The sequence below is a fragment of the Stegodyphus dumicola genome, chromosome 11 (assembly GCF_044657685.1).
Source record: "Stegodyphus dumicola isolate Sdum_Otavi_A_Nest chromosome 11, ASM4465768v1".
Lineage (NCBI taxonomy): Eukaryota > Metazoa > Arthropoda > Arachnida > Araneae > Eresidae > Stegodyphus > Stegodyphus dumicola.
Window position 1 is genome coordinate 104919586 of NC_140778.1, and position 18730 is coordinate 104938315.

Consider the following 18730-nt stretch of genomic DNA (forward strand, 5'->3'; position numbering starts at 1 on the left):
CAAGCCAAATCTATAGGAACATCATTCTGGAAGAACATGTACGTTTGTTTCGGGGTGCCACGGGTGCACAATTTGTGTTTATGGATGACAACGCCCGTCCTCACCGTGCAAACAATGTAAGCGAATGCCTTCAATCGGGGGATATCACCCGTATGGACTGGCCAGCATTCTCACCGGACTTGAATCCAGTAGAGCATGTATGGAACATGCTTGGCCTATGAGTTGCAGCCCGTCAACCTCCTCCTACATGCCTACTGGAACTTCGGAGAGCATTGCTTTTTGAGTGGTGTAATATTCCCCAAGATCAGATCGATAATTTGATACTCAGCATGCCTAGGCGTTGTACGGACTGTATTGCATCGTCTGGGAAACGTACAATGTATTAACAATCATACCAACCATGTAATATTGGTTTTTTGTAAATAGGTTTTTTTTTTTTTTTTTTTTTTTTTTTTAATTTGCTCCAGGGAGAAAAAATCGCTATTTTGTTTAATAATATCAAACATAAAGTATCTTTTTTTGCTCCTTACCTTTTGTTTAATACATAAGCTTTACAAATAAGTCAAATTTGTTTTGCTTCTAACTCTTCCTTTGTCTGATTTTGCATTATCCTTAATTTATGGACATGAGTGTACTTGAGGTATTTATTCCAGAAAAACTACAAAATGATTTACAGAGCTGCTAGATTAAACCACCTTCAATTTAGCTTTAAAGAAAGATTTTCAGTGATCATGCATTGTACAACCTTATGACAATCAGAGACAACAATCTTGCAAGAAACAAGTACATGGCAGCAATCTCACTTGACATCTGTTGCATCTCTCATGTACGTGCGAGAGTGAGCCTCGCCACAGACACTACACAGTCCCCGAGAGCAGCCATCATCGTGCTTAATAAGTCCTGGACTCCACTCGTTATCAAAGCACACAGAGATGTAGTCACCATATCCCTTACTATAGCAGAATCACAAATCTACCTCAGCACCTATGCGTCGCCTATCGAAGACTTCGATAACACCCTGCAAGAAATAAACATGACTCTCTACAATAGCAACGTGCCTCACGTGATCAAGGGTGATTTTAACGCACAGAACAGCCTGTGGAGTTATCCACGTACCACCCCAAGAGGAACAGAAATGGAGATCTTTATTAACTCTAACAATCTAATCCTACACAACGACCCTGAGGACTTACCCACTTTCACCACGATCGATGAAGAGGATGGCCCGATTTGACTCTCAGTACACACCATCTAACTCTCAAAATCCAGAATCATCAAATAGTTTTCTGGTTGCAAATTTTTAATTTCGACTATGCGTAATGTAAGCTTTATGCATGCGCGCATTAAAAGAAATGTTTAATAAAGTAAACAAATAAATATAAAGCTTTTTTTTTGTAAATTTTGATACCCTTTAGATCATAATTGTTCTGTATTTCATAAATTATGGTTTCATATTTTTAATTTTATAATTTCTGCACGCCATCTTACCAGATTTAAACTGATGATCTATAATCCGGAAAAACCGATAATCCGGAATCGCCAAAGTCCCGACGAGTCTGGGTTAAAGACTTTTGACTGTATTATACAATAATGCCTTTAGAAAACACACTTAAATATTTCCATTTATTGAGACAAACGTAACTTTTCTCATACTACTCAAACTACGAACTACTTCATACTGTGCAATGTGTGACAGATACACCAGTACTATGTACTCAACACTATGTATCATGAAATGAATTCATAAACTGTATGCTGAACTGTGAACTGCACTATGAATGAGCTTATAAACTGTGAACCATGTAACAAAAAAAAAAAAAAAAAAAAAAACCAAACAAACAATGAACCACATACCATAAACACTCCTCCTCCCCACCAATAAAGCTCCAAACCCAAACACAAAAGAAATATGTACTATATACAGCTGTAAATAACTTATTGTAATTATTGTATTTATCCATCCAACTGCAAAGTACCTGTGTAAAGTATATCTTAGACAATATTGTCTGCAATGTAAATTATGCACCATTAATATATAACTGTGTATTATGAATGCTGCAATGTAAACAAATTCCCAAGCATGATGTTAGCATGCCCGGTCAGAATACACTTCCAGATGGTTAGTGCAGTGGGGCGATACCAGTTGCCCATGGCGATGTTTTAGTGCCCCCGGTACTTCTTTCTGTCTGTCTGTCAAGAATTTGAGAATACCTGAGAGGAGAGATAAGGTCATTGAGTGTGTGGAGGGAAACTGATTTCTGGTTTTGATGGGTACACATGAAATTAAGTTAATTGCATATATTATTGAGATTTTTGCATTTGTTGCATTTAGAAAATGAGGTTTCCTGTGTTTAAATTTGCAGTGTTTGAGTTACAAAAGTTTCACATATAGGAAAATGTACCACACTTATTCTCTGCATGCAAATAAGTAGAGTTTTTATCTTATTGTAGGCATACATAATTTGTATATATAACTGTAAATAGAAATGCATTAAATGTAAAAAAAAAACTAGAATGGTATTTTACTTTGTTTTAACTGAATATGCATTCTATGTTGGAGCCTATTGCAGTCAGGTGCATCAAGAACAATTATCAATATGAAAATTTTAAGATTTTTGCTCACAACATAGAAAGTGGTGAGCCAGCTAGAATTATATGTATGCATAGCTGATAAAGTATTGCATAAGTTGCTTTATATTAATATAAAAATAAAATATTAGTTTAAATTTTCATTGGAAATATTATGTGTTTTATCGTCTGCAATGTGGAAATGCATATTTATATTTCAAATAATTATGATTTACTTTATATAAATGTTATGACCTATTTTTATTCCTTTTTATCGAGTTATTTTTTTGGGATCGCTGAGTAAAAGTGTTATGAGTATGTGTCAGGAATCCTGATAATATTAAATTTTTAAGTGGGTCTGCATTTCAAGTAAATACGAATGTTGATATGATAAGGAAAAAACATGCAATGATGCATAGTGCTTTCATCAGAACCGCTACGGTTTTAAGAGAACTTCATCACTATAATCAAGCAGATAAAGCTGTGTTAAAAGATAAAATTGTTGCATTACAAATGATAATTGCTGAGTTTAAATCTCATGGTTCAGAGATACGAAACTGATTGATTATGGGCCAAGCTGCTGAAGATGATTTAGAAACCAAAGTTATAAGTTGCAAGGAATATTCAGCAGAATTTATCACGCTTCATTGTCAGGTAAAAGAGAGAATAGATAATGCAGATGAATGAAGTTGTTATACAAGTTCTAAGATGAGATGGCAGCAAAGTGCCTCTAATGAAAAACAGAACAAAATGCCAAAAATTCAATGGGTAATTACTAAGTTACCTCACATTTGGGAGAGGGAGGTTAATTTGAGAAAATGCATGAGGATGAGGAAATTTATGATGTTGGCCAGTTCAATTATTTAGTTCAATCAGTGTTACCTAGTTACCTAGAACTCAGGATAGTGAGTTGATAAACAGTTACTTTTTAATGACGAAAAATTACTGAAAGCGATTTCTCCATTTGAGAAGCACTTTAATTGGCAACAAAGAAATTTTACCTGAGATTTATGTGAGGAAATTGTTAAAATTAATTATGTAAAATGAATATTTGCAAGGGAAGGATAAGTTGCCACTAGTTCACTATTTGGCAAAACTGAATCAAACACTGTTCACTTGTAGCAACACAGGATTCTAAATTACTATAGTGTGCAAATTAATTGGGACAAAGTGATTTTTCTTTTTGATGACTTACTATATACTTTCACATAAAGTGATAACAATAAAATTAATTGAAAATATATCCTCCTTTAGTGCAAATGGCCCACATTTTTATAGTGTTTTTAATTGTGCTCTATTTTGTTATGCAACCCATTTTACTAAGATGCTTCCTGAGAAAGTGCCACACATTTTCAGTTGAATTTAAGTCTGGCAAATTTCCAGGCTAATCTTGTGCAATAATTTATTTTCCAACATGAACCTTCTGCCAAATTTTGAAATGTGGTAAAGAGTCATGTCATGTTAAAATGTCCCTGCAAAGTTTTAGAGAACGGTGCAGTTCTACATTTTAAAATTTCTGTATGCTTCAATGACTTCATCATTCTGTCAATAGAAACCAGATTTCTAGTTCCATATGCAGTGAAAAAAACCCTTAAAAGATTTGTTAAAGGTATTTTACGGTTTGTCAGATACATTACAGATTCACCCATGCTTCGTTTAACAACATTAGATGTGTTAACTCTTTCGTGGGCCATTTATTTCTCTTTTGAATTTCTCCCGTTTTTTTTTTTTTTTTTTTTTTATGTTTTATTATCAACTAAACAATAGCATTTAAGGAAATATATTTTATTTTGCCAAATTTTTTGTTTACATTTAAATTCTAGGGGTGGGAAGTATACTTCCCACGGGACCTTTTATGTGAGAGTGTTATTTAGAGAAAATTCAATTTAAAGGCGATTATTTGCCGTGAAAAATGAGAAACATGTTGCAATGCACAAGGGTACATCACATACTGCACACATATAGCGGGTCCTCTTTTCTTGGGTTTTTGTGCTACATTTCTTACATCGTCTATAGTTGGAAACCATCTTTGGCATATGATTTCCCACATTGGCTAAGCGTATATCGTCCGGAACTGCACACCTTTTTGCTTGGAAGTTAGCAGGACGGCCTTTCCGTTTTCGAGGAATATCCGTCTATTAATTGACGAGCTAATGCTATACAGAATGTTAGCTAGTCTAAACTTCTGTTTCTCTTGTTTACTTGCCACGGTATAAAACTATTTACGATGCCAATATCAATAAGAAAATCAGAAATACGATGCCACCATTCTACAGATCTTCTTCCTATTTGGTATCTTTCTTTTCTTTGATCGAAGCAATCAACCCCTCCAATGATATCGTTATATACTGCAACAGCTTTAGGGCAAGGTACTTCTGTTTTAGTACCATCTTTTTGTGTACGATTTACAGATGTAATAATCGCTGAATTGTGTGCAGTAGTCAAAAATGTAACAGCCTTTTTGTCCATCCACTTTATTGCAGCAACACCTTCCTTAGTTAGGAAACACTGACTGATTACCCTCTTTCTAGTTTGTTCTTAGCCTTCAGCATTGGTGGAAGATCCTTCCTTTGCGGCCTCACAGTCGCCACAGAAAACAGACCACTTTTAAGTAGACGTTTTGCGAGCCTAAAAGATGCCAAATAGTTATCATAGGCTATAAGATGACCTGTCTGTTTCACATCTTCCGTTAGTTTAGTTTGTTTCCCCTAAGCTCAATATTTTACCCTTATTATCAGAAGTTTCTTTTCCACAATAAATTTCAAATTTTTGAATATATCCAGTCTTAGAGTCTGCTAAATACCACACCTTGTAACATCTTTTTATAAGTTTCATTGGCATATACTGCTTCAATGAAGTTCTCCCTTTGAAAGCTATCATACATTCATCTATTCATAATGTTGACGAAGGTTCGTAGACGTTGGGTATGGAATCATTGAGCTGTGAGAGGATTGGTCTGACTTTATTGAGTTTATCATGCCCAAGTTGCCCACATGGATTTGTGCTGTTATCATTTACATGTAAAATCTCAGTTACTTTTTTTAACCTCTTTGCGATTATTATTCTTGCTACTGATTGAACATTGCGAATAGGGTCTGTGCTGCAGTAGTTTTCCAGTTCAGGCAATTGATGTTTACCCATGAGTATATGCATACCTACCCATGCTTTCAATTTTTCTGATGTGATTTCTTTCCAGTTCAGAATAATGTCTTTTGAGGTATGACCCAATCTCTTCCTTTTCTTAGGCTGCTTTGCATATGAGTTTCATCAAAAATATTCTGTAAAATTTCCTCGGTAAAAATCATGCCAAAATAATCCTTTTCTTTCTCAGTAGAAATGAATGATATTTTCAAATGTATTTTCAAAAATATTCTAATTTTTCCAACATACCTATTGCGCATGGCTTTTATACACAATGCAATAGCATTTTCATTTTCCATCCATTATTTATTATTCAATATTATATAGTTCTTGCAGAAATATACAAAATAAGAGAACGTTATTATAATAAAAACAGTGTTTTACTTACATTTGTTGCAGAATCGTATAGCAATGCAAATGTCAAATCAAAACAGGTGTCTCAATGGAACAGATCTCACACAACGCGTTCGAACTTTCAAAACAAATGTGGTAATTCTGTTTTCAATCGATTGAACACAGATGACAGCACAATACTGAAGTGGGAATTAGAGTTCCCAATGTTATAATACCAAAGCCAATATATTATAGTGGGTTTTGCGCTTCCCACAGGTGTATTTCCCAGGATCATGTAGGTGGGAAGTAATCTTCCCACGGCCCATGAAAGGGTTTTAACATGAACAAATAAATGAGTCTCATCTCTGAAAATGACTCATTCTCAGGTCATTTGTTGTCTAAGATTTGTAATTTTTGGCCTACAATAATGCCTTTGCTATATTTGATGTGTTAAAAAGTTGTTTTTTAATGGGCTTTCTCACCTTCCAACTAACAGTGAGAACCAACCACTGCACGTTTAAAGGATGAATATCAATACTAATAAACAAAAGAACTCTTTTAAGGACTTTGTTAATTTTTATTAGATTAATAATGCCATTTTGGAGTAGGATTAAATCAAATTTTGGAGTTATCTTTTTCCTTCTACATTTGACCTATCTTTCGGGATAAAATGATCATCCATTTTCATTCCGTCTCCTCAGAATTCGAGAAATATTCAGTTTTTCAACACCAACCCAGGAAGCAATATTTGTTACATGGATGTGTGATAATTATTGCTCTCTTTCCAAGCATTATATCCATTTTTAGTACACTAAAATTTACAAATGCGGAATGCATTTAAAAAGTATGCAAAAGTAACTTCCTCTTCTCATAGAAACAAGCTTAAAAATGCTGCAACAGTCAAAATTTATTGTCTAAACAAGTTCTCAATGGTCAAAAGCAGACATATAGATGACAGTAAGGCACATAAAACTGCTTTGAGAGACTTGCTAGTGCCAACTGGAAACCAACTTCAAATTTTGCAAAAACATTCCTTCTTCCAAATTAATTTGCACACTATAGTATTTCTTTCAACGGCCTTGTATGCCCATGTAACTCAACAACATTTGTTTAAATTATGTTGCCTTGGCCGTGGTGCATAGATATCAGATTTCCTTTTCCAGAGGACATGCAATAGCAGCTGAAATATAATAGCAGAGTTGTTGTCCTCAAGGGAGTGCAGAGACAGAGGCGTTCGTATCTTGCAGCTGCCACTGCATTTCCTTAAGAATACAGGAGTAAGAATTCCTAGATTAATGTTCATTCTTTCAGCTTATTCCCAATAATGTCATTGCACAGACATGATATCAACAAGCTATCTCATTTGACAACTGATGTCCTATTAACAGAAAAACACCAAAATGTTTAATGCACATTTAAATATAGTTGCTCTTAAAGTACACTGATTCGATTTGCATGGATCTGCTTATACACCTATCTTTTTTTCACTAAATATGTGAGAAAAACTTTTATAGTTATGGCAGTCTGAAAACAAAAGGTACCAGGAAAATCATATAATAAAATTTTTAAAAGTTATGTGATAAATACATAAAATATATGTAAATACAGTAGAGCTTCACATACTGAATACCTTACACAATTAACACCCATCATAAGAAACACAGTCCCATATTCTAAATCACATGCAAATATCATAATGAAATATTAATTGAATAAATATATACATAAATAAAAATTAGTTGATATTCCACATAGTTTACATAGTTATTTTATGATATTTCTACAATTTTTAAAAATGAGAATTTTTCACATTATAATCAATAAATGCTCATTCATATAAAATTTTATAATTATGATTATGTTACATGTTTAAATTTAAAAAATATACAATAAGAAGCATCAGTTATTCTCTAAACAAGTAACATGAAATATTGAAAAAGAGTTTAAAAAATATACGTTATTCTTTAAATATGTAATGTGAAATGTTAAAAAAAAATAAAAAGACAATAATTTTGGTAAGCATATTCTCTACTCAGAAACATCATAATCTACTTTTAGAAATGCATGAATATCAAATGAGAAGCATTATTTAAGCACATTCATAAATACATACATTTAGAATAACCTCTTGAGTCTGTACATATATAGCTACTCAGTTTGTTTGACTGATAAACCCCTATCTCTGGATAATCTTCAGTTCTCGGCCGCTTTAAACTGCCTTGATGGTATTGTGTATTATTTCCATTAGTAGATACTCCAACGCCTTCATGCGATACCAGGGGAAGACCATAATTTAATTTGTCTGTAAAGGAAAACAGTGATGAATTTATTACAGGACCACTCACTTGCCAACAGATAATTTTATATATTTATGAACATTCCTTACAGAGATCTTTCTTCATAATAATTTAGATCTTAAGGCAATATTTAGACTAGGTTCTCATCTTATTAGGGTTGCATTATCACCTAACAGGACTTCCAATGGATTTTACATCTGCTTAGGATGATAGTGACAGTCAGAGCACTGCTATAAAATCAACATCCAGGATGTTCTATGTCATATATTTTGCAGTTCACTAAGACAGTAAAGACAGATTACATAACAACAGGAATACTGTTACAGTACACAGTCTGAAATCCGGACATCCATTATCCGGAATGATTTAAAATCCAGACCTCAAAACCACCAACAACGTTTTTTCTCGTAGGCTTTATGCATGCCCATTTGATTCCCCCCTCCGCACATCTCGGAGTCCAAATTCTTAATTTCACTCCGACAGTAAATAAAATAACTTTTTATTGAAGAAGCAATCATTTTAGCATAAATTTGTATGGCCAGTAATTTAGCTCCGTTGCTGCATATCTGCTTGGCACACATCCCACATAGATACATCGTTGATACTTTCCTTTCAAAACTGCATGCTTATCAAAACATGACAACTTGAGTAATGATTCATGTAGCAATGCCTAAATAATTTTTGTATGTTAGTAATTGAATAATAAAGGAGTATGGTAACCTTTTATGTTGACATTACGCTTGGCGATGATTACAGATTTAAGTCAAATGCGCTAAAAAACATCGACGACGAAAAGTTTACCAAAAATTTCTTTCCATATGCTAAAAATAGATTTTGTTGATGATACTCTTTGACCCAAAGATTACATTCAGGGCTATTTGAATTAATAACTGATTTGTTATTCACATATACCCAGAACTAGCGCCAATGCTCGTGTGGCCGCACCGAGTCGCAGAATTTAAGACCCACAGAGACTGCATCAGGCGGTAAGATATCTAGCGCCGGCCCTCAATAAGGCTTAAGTATATGTGCGAATTTATTTATTCAGCACTTTGATAAGCATTAGGCATGCACAAGAAATAGACATAAGTATAATAAATAACTAATACAATTCAGGCTTAATTGACTCAGTGTGTAATAGAAGCAAGATAAAATTTAACGGAACAATCTGTCATTAGTCGCCAAGCTCATGATGCTAGCCAAATATATATAGTGAAGGATAACTAAATTTGATGATGATAGCCGCTAATTTTAAAGGTTTTCGGATATAGCAAAACAAAGGTGAAATTTTCCAATTAACAGACTTTGTGAAGAAATGTGGAGAAGCGGTAATAAATGAAGATGATATAAAAGATGTTCTTCATTGTGATGACAGTGCTTCTCAATCAGCAATCAATTAATGAATGGCGAAATCTGTAGTATGGTTCTAGATCCAGAAAATACCGATACTGATAGTGAAGAAAGTGACAGAGAAGTTACTGAAAACAAGAAAATTTCAATTCACGAGTTTGTCGGAATTCTCGAAACAGCAGCTTCAATAATGTAATTAAACAAAAGATTATGTCTGTCTATAGAATTAAAGTGAAAGTATTAGCACAAAAAATGAAGCAACTTAAACAACTTACATTGAAAGAAATGTTTAATAAGGTAAACAAATAAATGTTAAGCTTTTTTTCATAAATTTTGATACCCTTTAGATCATAAATATTTCATTATTTCATAAATTCCGATTTCATATTTTTAATTTTATAATTTCTACATGCCATATTAATAGATTTAAACTGATGATCTAATATCCGGAAAAATCCCAAATCCGGAATCGCCAAAGTCCCGAGGAGACCGGATTTCGGACTTTGTACTGTATATATCATCAGTTATATTCATATTCAGGATTGAGAGGTACAGCAAAAACAGAAATTTTAAAGACCAAAACAAAAAGATACACAGAAGTCTAAAATTTCAATCTCTTTATTAAAAAGATTTGAAACTCTTATATCAGCGGCTCTCAAAACTTTCCATCAGATTTTTTTCACACAAAATCTTACAGAACAACTTTTGCCTTAACAGCAAAACATATAGTATTCATAATGCCATCTAATAAACACCTTGCTTAAAGAACATTCTATGAGACTTGCCGAAGGAGCTTGCTCCTACTTGGTCGTAAGGGACGTAAAACTCTGTCAACTTAAGGTCTGGTATCCCCTTGGCCAAGAAACATACCACTTAAGAGGTCGCTCGAGGGCAGAAGAGGCAATGCTAAAAAAAGAGGGCCATAACCTCAGAATAATAAAAATGAAATATATACATGATATATAAAATACAGTATAAAGTCTGAATCCAGATGGCCAGTATCTGGAATGATCTAATATCCAGATCTCCAGACCACCAATCCAATAAGTAAATAAATATATAAATAAAATTTAAATAACAAGAAGTATTCCCCTTCTCTTTCAGTAAAAAAATTCCCCTCCTCCTATAAGTCTACGATATTTACCTCCTCCTATAAGTCTATATATTTTAGTCTACGATACGAGAATACGATATTTAATAAAAGAAGCAGATGCTCCTTAAATGCGATTATTTCTTCTAAAATTGAGATCCCAGCATGTTACTTTCAAACACCCATTGGAGCTAAGGAGTGGCACCATGGCCAATGACAATGAATTCAGTGACATACTGATGTTGGGCAGGATCACACTTACGGCCTTTGAATGGTTGTGAGGGGATTATATTTTTTTGTCTGACCTAAACAATAATTTGAAGCCCAAATGTTGCCATGTCTACCTGTCATCCTACTAGATTTTGTGAAATTCCCAACAATTTTGATCTGGGATCTTTGTACTGTCTAATGAACATATAATATACACTGAAGGAACATGTAGGATCAGCTTTAGTCCTCAAAACTGCCAGCACCCAGCATGGCATTGACTCCATAAGGTGCTGATAGGTAGTCTGAGGTCTCTGATAAAAAGCACTCACCAACTGGTCCTGCAATAGGATAGCATGAATTTGATTTTCCAGGTGGGACCACAAATGCTCTATTGAGTTAATGTCAGGTGAATTTGAAGACCAAGACATGACTTGGAAAGTCACTGAAATGTTCCTCGAACCACTCCCTGAAGATTTGACCATTATGACATGGTGCATTATCCTATTGGTAAACACCATCCCCCAATGGAAACACTCTTGTTATAAATGGGTGAACTTGATCTACAACAATGTTCACATAGCACACCGATGTCAGGGATTGTTCTAATGTGATTATGGGTCTGAATGTAAGCCCATGAAAATAGTGCCCACATCATAACACCCCTGCCTACGGCTTGTCTCCATCCAACTGTGCATCTGAGAGCCAGGGTTTCATTTGGAAACCAGTGTATTAGCACACGCAAATTGGTATGATGGTCCAGAAAACGCAATTCATTTGACCATGCAACTTTCTTCCATTCTTCTAATGTCCAATTCTGATGTTTCTTGGCTCACTGCAGACGTAGCTGGCAATGACATGCCGTCAGTACAGGGACATGCTTCGGCCTCCGGCTGCGTAAGCCCATACGCAACAATGTACGCTGCACAGCGTGTTGAGAAACACTGTCTGGATCGCCATTGTTGTAGCTGGTGGTGATTTTGGCTGTTGTAGTACTTTAGTCATGGAAAACAATGCATAGGAATCTCTGCTGTCCTCTAGAATCAATGTGCCGTCGACAACACACTGCTGGCAGGCAACTTGTTGTTTCACGATTCACACACCACTTTCAATATGTGCTCAAAACAACTGCATGCGAATAGCCTACTAAATGTGCAGTTTCTGATATTAATGTTCCCAATCGGCGAGCCATAATGATTTGACCTTTATAGAAGTCTGATAAATCAGCTGGTTTTTTCATTATATCATTAATCATACTACGTTTGGAAAGACAATCTGCTTTATATACTTCAACATCAGCTGTGAGCACCCAGTGGTTTTGTTGCTGGGTAAGCCCACTGTTATAGATGGAGGGTGGTCATAAAATAATGGCTCTTCAGTGTAATGAACTCGGACATACTCAATAGCACACTTTGAAATATTTGTGAATTTTTGATATATTTTAAACGTGGAGCTAAATTTCTTTTACTTTCTCCTCTTTTTTTTTAAACAAAGGTGACACACAAAAAAGCATACAAATAAGTACATTTGCTTATCTTTATACTACAAAAAAAACTGCAAGCTCCCATTTAATAACAGCATCGAAATGTCCAAAGCAAAGTTTTCCCTGCTAAGAAATAGGAGAATATAAAATGACCATTAAAATCCTTCTGAAGAAGTGGAAAGAAGCTATGCCACAGCCAATAATGACATCCCAATTTAGCTGAAATGAATACTGCAAACTAATCTGTTCAATGATGATGCTATGCACTGTTTAGAACAGCTCTAAAGATGATGAAGAAGCAAATGATTTTTGATAACTTCCTGGAACTTGAAAGATAGGCCAAAGGTAGAAATGAAAAAAGGTTGAAGACAAATGAGTCTTCCATCTGTAGTGAAAGATCGGAAAAACAATCTAAACTGAACTAACACCTGTGATTTTGCTTGATATAAAAACGATTCATTCTCAATAAGCCAGAGTAAGAACCCCTTGGATTATCACCAAGTTGTTATTTCATTTACAGTAACCTGAATATTTTATGCTGTATGTTTTGCAAACCATATCATGACGTGATTGGTTGTAATGCACGATCACAGTGATTTTGATTTCTTAGGGCTTATTTCTGCATTGAGTATCGCTTAGGAAAAAAGTTGCTTATTTTGCGCCTTATGCCGTAAAATGGCTGACTGTAATAAGATTAATCTGAAGTTTCTGCACGATTTGGAACAAATGGGGAAAAAAAAAAGCATTAACTGACTGGTGTGTAAGTGAAGGTTTACTCAGTAGTCATTATAACTATCCTGTTTGTATGAAGGAAATGAAGGCTTTGAATGGGTTTGTCTGACAGTCTAGTGGAGTCACTGTGGAGGACATTTTTTATTCTTATTTTTATGAATTTTATGTGGTGACGGCAGTATACAGACAGTTTTTGGATGCTGTTAAGGAATTCTGTTTGCCACACACTGAAGACACAGAAATGTTTAAATAAGGTAAGTCGATATTTCCTTTTTGTACTGGATAGACTAAATAACATGCATTTTCATTCTTATTTCCTTGTTTGATATAAAATGCAGTTTATTAACATTGCATTTTGTTTTAATTATGTTTTATTGCATTATGCTTTGGATGCAATTTACTGGGCAGGACGTTGCATGTTAACAGGAATGGCACCAACAAATCACCAACTTTCGCAAAGGGGTACCCTGGAATATATTTTCCCCTTAATTATTAATACTGTATTCCCCCTTCCATTTTGAAAAGATTACTAAAATTTGTGACTTGCCTTGTAGAGAATAAGCAGTGGATTATTTTCAATGTTACGGGATCCTGCCATAAAAAATATATAACTATTAATGGCTGAGCTATGGTACTTTATTTAAAAACGGATAGACAATGGCAAAGCAACATGAAAGTTTGCGACAAGAGAAGTATGTATGTGTGTGTGTGTGTGTGATTATGGCAAAGCCTTGAGGGCTATCTGCCTAAGGGGGGATGCCTTTGTGGAGGACTTTCTAAGGGAAACTGGCTCGTATACACATTACACATGGGGAAAACCACGAAAACGCCCATGCAGCCAGCCCGTTCGCGGGACTCGAACCTCGGACCGAACTACCAGTGTTCAGCGACTTTACCGCTCAACCACTAATGGGCTCTGCGACAAGAGAATATCCTAACATGGTTTGAGGGCACATTTGTGACTGCAATCTGTTTTATTTACAGCTGGTCGATAGAATTAACATCTTTTGAATGGAGAAAGAACAGCTAAATTTGTGACAAGAGAATATCCTAACATGGTTCGAGAGCACAACTGTGACTGCACTCTTAATGGGGAAAGAACAGCCAACAAAACAACAACAGACAGGAACAACTAACTGTAGTAATTCTGTACTCATAACATTCTAAACAAAGCTTCTTGTAAAACTGGAGGATGATTACTTTGTTACTATAGGTTTTTTTCATATGCTTAATTTCTAATTTGTATCTGTTAATAAAGAGTAATGTGTGATTGTTTATGAAATAAAGAGGTATCAATTCTTCCACAGTTCTTCAGGAACGAGTAGCGCAACTTTGGCAGGATCTTTGCCAACTTTTACGATCTATGGGATAATACATAAAATAATTAATAAATTAGTTAATTATTAGCATTTCCAACATTTGTGGAAATGCTAATACTTAACTGAAATACTTTTATCACATTATCTCCCTGTGAATCTAGCTTGGAAACAGACTGAATTATTTTTATAATAATCTGCAAAAAACATCTCACATTACGGCTGCTTTTGTGGAATGGGTAATACTCATAATGCAAGGCCCCGTTATATGCTACTGTTGATTTGAAATTGTATCATAAAGTTTGTGTTGCCAACAACCAAAAAAAGTTATAATAATTATGTCTCCAATTATGACCTTAAAACACTGAATCATATATATATATACTATATTTTAAGGAAAGAAAAGAAAAAGACGACAAAAAGGATATTCGCTGTTATATTGGCTTTTGCTTTGTAAATGAAGCCAAGATTAAACCACCGATGCAAGATATCTTCAGATGGCCAGTTCTAAATATGATCATTCATAGAAGCTCCAAATAAACCACATGTTATCATATTTTCTTTTTTCATATCTTCTTTTCGAGGAATAAATGACATTTATGATTGCTCACAATTCCCTCATCATGAGAAGAGTTATGAGTATTTTATGTGTTAATTTTTTTTTCCTCCCAAAAAAGTATTAAAAATCATTGATGATGCATTTTTATCTCACATTTAAATATGCAAAAACAACTAGTAAATAAAACTACATATTAATGAAAGCATTTGGAAATGCTATTTGAAATGTCACAAGTAAACAAAAATAATGAGAGAAAGCAACTCGGCCTTTACAAAAAAAAAAAAAATACCGAAACAGTTTTATTTAAGAGGTGTACATCTCTACCATCTTATCTGGCAACCAAACAAGAAAACAGATTACTCTGAAAAAGGCTGTAAAAATAAAAGAATATCTGTTCCTATGAGAGATAAACTTTAAACAAAGTCAAAAGGTTTTTTTCACAATACTGGATGTTTAGCAGGTTACACCAAGAAATTGGTTAATTCCTTCTTGTGCAGGTTCTCAATAGAGAGGCAACCACACTCATGACAAAAATCATTGATCAAGTACAAGAAGGATCTGCAATTTATTCAGACTGTTGGTGAACATATAAAAAAAGGTAATTAGAAAACAGGTTAGAGACATTTTATTGTGAACCCTAAATTTCCATTTGTTGATCTAACAACAGCTACTCATACAAAAAAACAAACAAAAAAAAAAAAAAGTCAAAAGACTGTGACATTTTGCTAAGTGGCAGAATAAAAGTCAATGAGGCTTCCTTTGCTATTACGATGAATTTCACCTTGTGAAATACATACAGGGAAAGTGAAGATGAGATGAGAAAATGCTTCTAGTACCATATTAAAAGTAATCATACAAACATAGCAGCCACAATGTACATGTGAAGAGTACACATGAACTTGTCTGTGTTTTTGAAAACCTTCCAGCATGTCATACCTTGGAACTCACAGAAGGAAAGAAAATAATATCTCTTGCATGGTTATTTTGTAACTGTAACTTGGTTGCTGGCAAAAGAATAATGAAGGGCTATAATTATATAATTCTAAAGCTAAAATAAACTCGGAGGCACAAACAACCCTTAGAGAGCCATGGCCAGCAGTGCCCTGATATCTACTTTCTAGACCGTGGGCTCTGGGGTGCTTGTGCATCTTAGCCTGGACAAGTAGTCTGTTTGTCACAGAACTCCCGGTGTTTAGTCCCCAAGCAAACTTGGTACTCATTTATCCACTCAAGAGATGAAAGGCTGAGTCAACCTTTCCCAGCTCGGGGATCGAACCCCGGACTTGTGGTGCTGCTGCGCGACACGCTAGCCACTGTGCCACCAAGCTTATTAATTAATTCTAGTGAAGAAAAATGTTTATGTAGGACATATCCAAAAAAAGTAATAATTATGGCATCTTCAGTTATAATCTCGAGATATTGTATTCTATTAATTTTTGAGATTTTAGAATTTATATCAGGAAAAAATAATATCAGTTTTTGCTTATGTATGATGATTTAAACTTGGAAAAATAAAACATCTCAAAACTGTTACATGTATAATTGCTAAATATTAATGAATTATCAGTTACTGACATACTATAACTTACATTTATTATACTATTTCATAATATAGATGATTATAATAAAAACAGCAATATAATTAGACTTATGTCATAGTGTAACAATATTATACACAAGAAACATAAAACAATAAACATTATACTAATACTGAACACAATATTGTTCTATGCCTCCGCAGTTTGATTGTTTTGATGCACAGCTTGAGGAGCCAATACAATAATTGAATAGCATAATATAAACTCAGAAGGTACTCTTCTGTTATCAAGACCAGATTCCAAAATCAGTATACATATATGTGAACATTTGTGTTTATGTATGCATGTATATACGTGCATATGTATGTATGTGTGTACATGCACACATATATGTACATACATATATACATACATTTCTGAATGTGGTCCCAATAGCAGAAGAGTTTCAATTAGAAACTAATATAATATTATATCATAAATTAATATTATTATATAATATAATTTTTACTAAAGAAAAATCAAGAAGCAACCTAAAATACGAAATACTTTCTAGAAACATCTAACACAAAAGACAGTTTTATAATATAATACTAAACTTACATGAAACTAAAATAAATTTTTGAATGAAATATATTATGTAAAGAGAATATGTACATAAAATAATTATTAAATTAATGGATCTGATCCTTCAATCTAATTTTTTTTAATATTACACGTTAGTTATATAAAAGATATAACTAAAAAGCAAAGATTAAAAATTGATCTTCTGTAAATGTGAAAAAAAGAAATTTAATTAGAAATAATAAAAACAAGAAAAAAAAATTCTACTCAAATATGACTACGGTATGACTAAAATGTCGTGAGATACCTTGCGAAGGAAATCAGCGGCACAGAATAACAAAAACTTACACAGAATAACAAAAACTCCAAAGAGTGTATATTTTCTCTTAGTTTAACTTTAAAAAGTAATGTCTAATTTATTACCATTACAAATTCGCATTTTAAGTATCATTTTGATTTGAAGACAATATAAAAATAATGAATAAACAATTTAAATAAAATCGAAAATTTCTAGTTGTAAAACATAACCTCTGACCTTTACATTTTAATAAAATGATTGAAGATGAAAGACACTTTTACTACTGTCTCAGACAATATCAGAAATGTTTCGTTACATATTTTCCATACCAAAATCCTCTAAGCTCATAACGGTAAAACCGCTGGTCAGAGCTGGATACTAAAATTCTCAAACAGCAGATTCAAATTCGCCAGCTGTCTGAAAAATCACATAAACAAACAAACAAGCACGTTTTTCTAGTTACAGTTTCGATTACCGAAATTATCCGGAGACAGCGAATAAAATTTTTCGGTTTGAATGTTCAGTCTAGCCTCGAAGCCTGATAACGTAAACACACACTTTTCGATTAGTTCACGCCTTTTAAAAGAAGCTGACTTTTTCCCCTCCCGCTTGTAGTACCACACCCACGGAGTATAATGACTCCTTATATTCCGTGTCCTCACCTTTTCAGTCTGAGCTAACGGAGTCAGTTCCATGTATCGGCTAGCTCCGTTGTGCGTGCTGTTCAGATTTTTCAACTCGCTGCAATGTGGGGGAAAACAGACTTTTGAGATGGGCCGGTTATGTAAGTTGTTTCGCTTAGCTCAGATAAGCCCTAGTCTGAACAGATCAGCAATGACTAATTCGTGATATTCGAGAATAATATCTTCTCTTGCCGCAGTACATGTGTAGCGATCTCGAGAACTAATTAAACGCTTACATTGAAAAGTAGTTCGAATTCGGGAGGCCTTTTGAAACAAAGGTATGCTATTAGACTGCTATTTAATAAACCCATGATCGAACACTAATGTAATTTATCTTCAAGGGCATGCGAAATTCATCCACTGCTTCACTTCTCGGTGGTGCTAATAGATGGCGACACGAGCAACGAACTATATACCAACCAGCACACACGACGTGATCTCTATGCATGTGTATCCATTTTCTAAGCCATTAATTCTTCCCGTCCCCCATCAAAATCAACTTTTCACGGCATACTTGATGAAGCATGACAATACAAGAATGTGGTTCTTTCTAATAAGCACTGTTTGTGTGTTT

At 34.2% G+C, this 18730-nt stretch overlaps 1 protein-coding gene across 1 annotated transcript in view; it reads right to left on the reverse strand.

The window, feature by feature from the left end:
* LOC118183374 (uncharacterized) overlaps positions 1 to 17991 on the reverse strand; it is a 35039-nt gene extending 17048 nt beyond the window's left edge. The window contains exons 1-2 of the mRNA XM_035352889.2: positions 17803 to 17991; positions 8156 to 8344 (exon numbers count right to left, since the gene is read on the reverse strand). Of these exons, the coding sequence (XP_035208780.1) occupies positions 8156 to 8344; positions 17803 to 17821 (208 nt within the window). The 5' untranslated portion in view covers positions 17822 to 17991. The remainder of the gene's footprint in view (positions 1 to 8155; positions 8345 to 17802) is intronic.
* Positions 17992 to 18730: the final 739 nt, after the last annotated feature.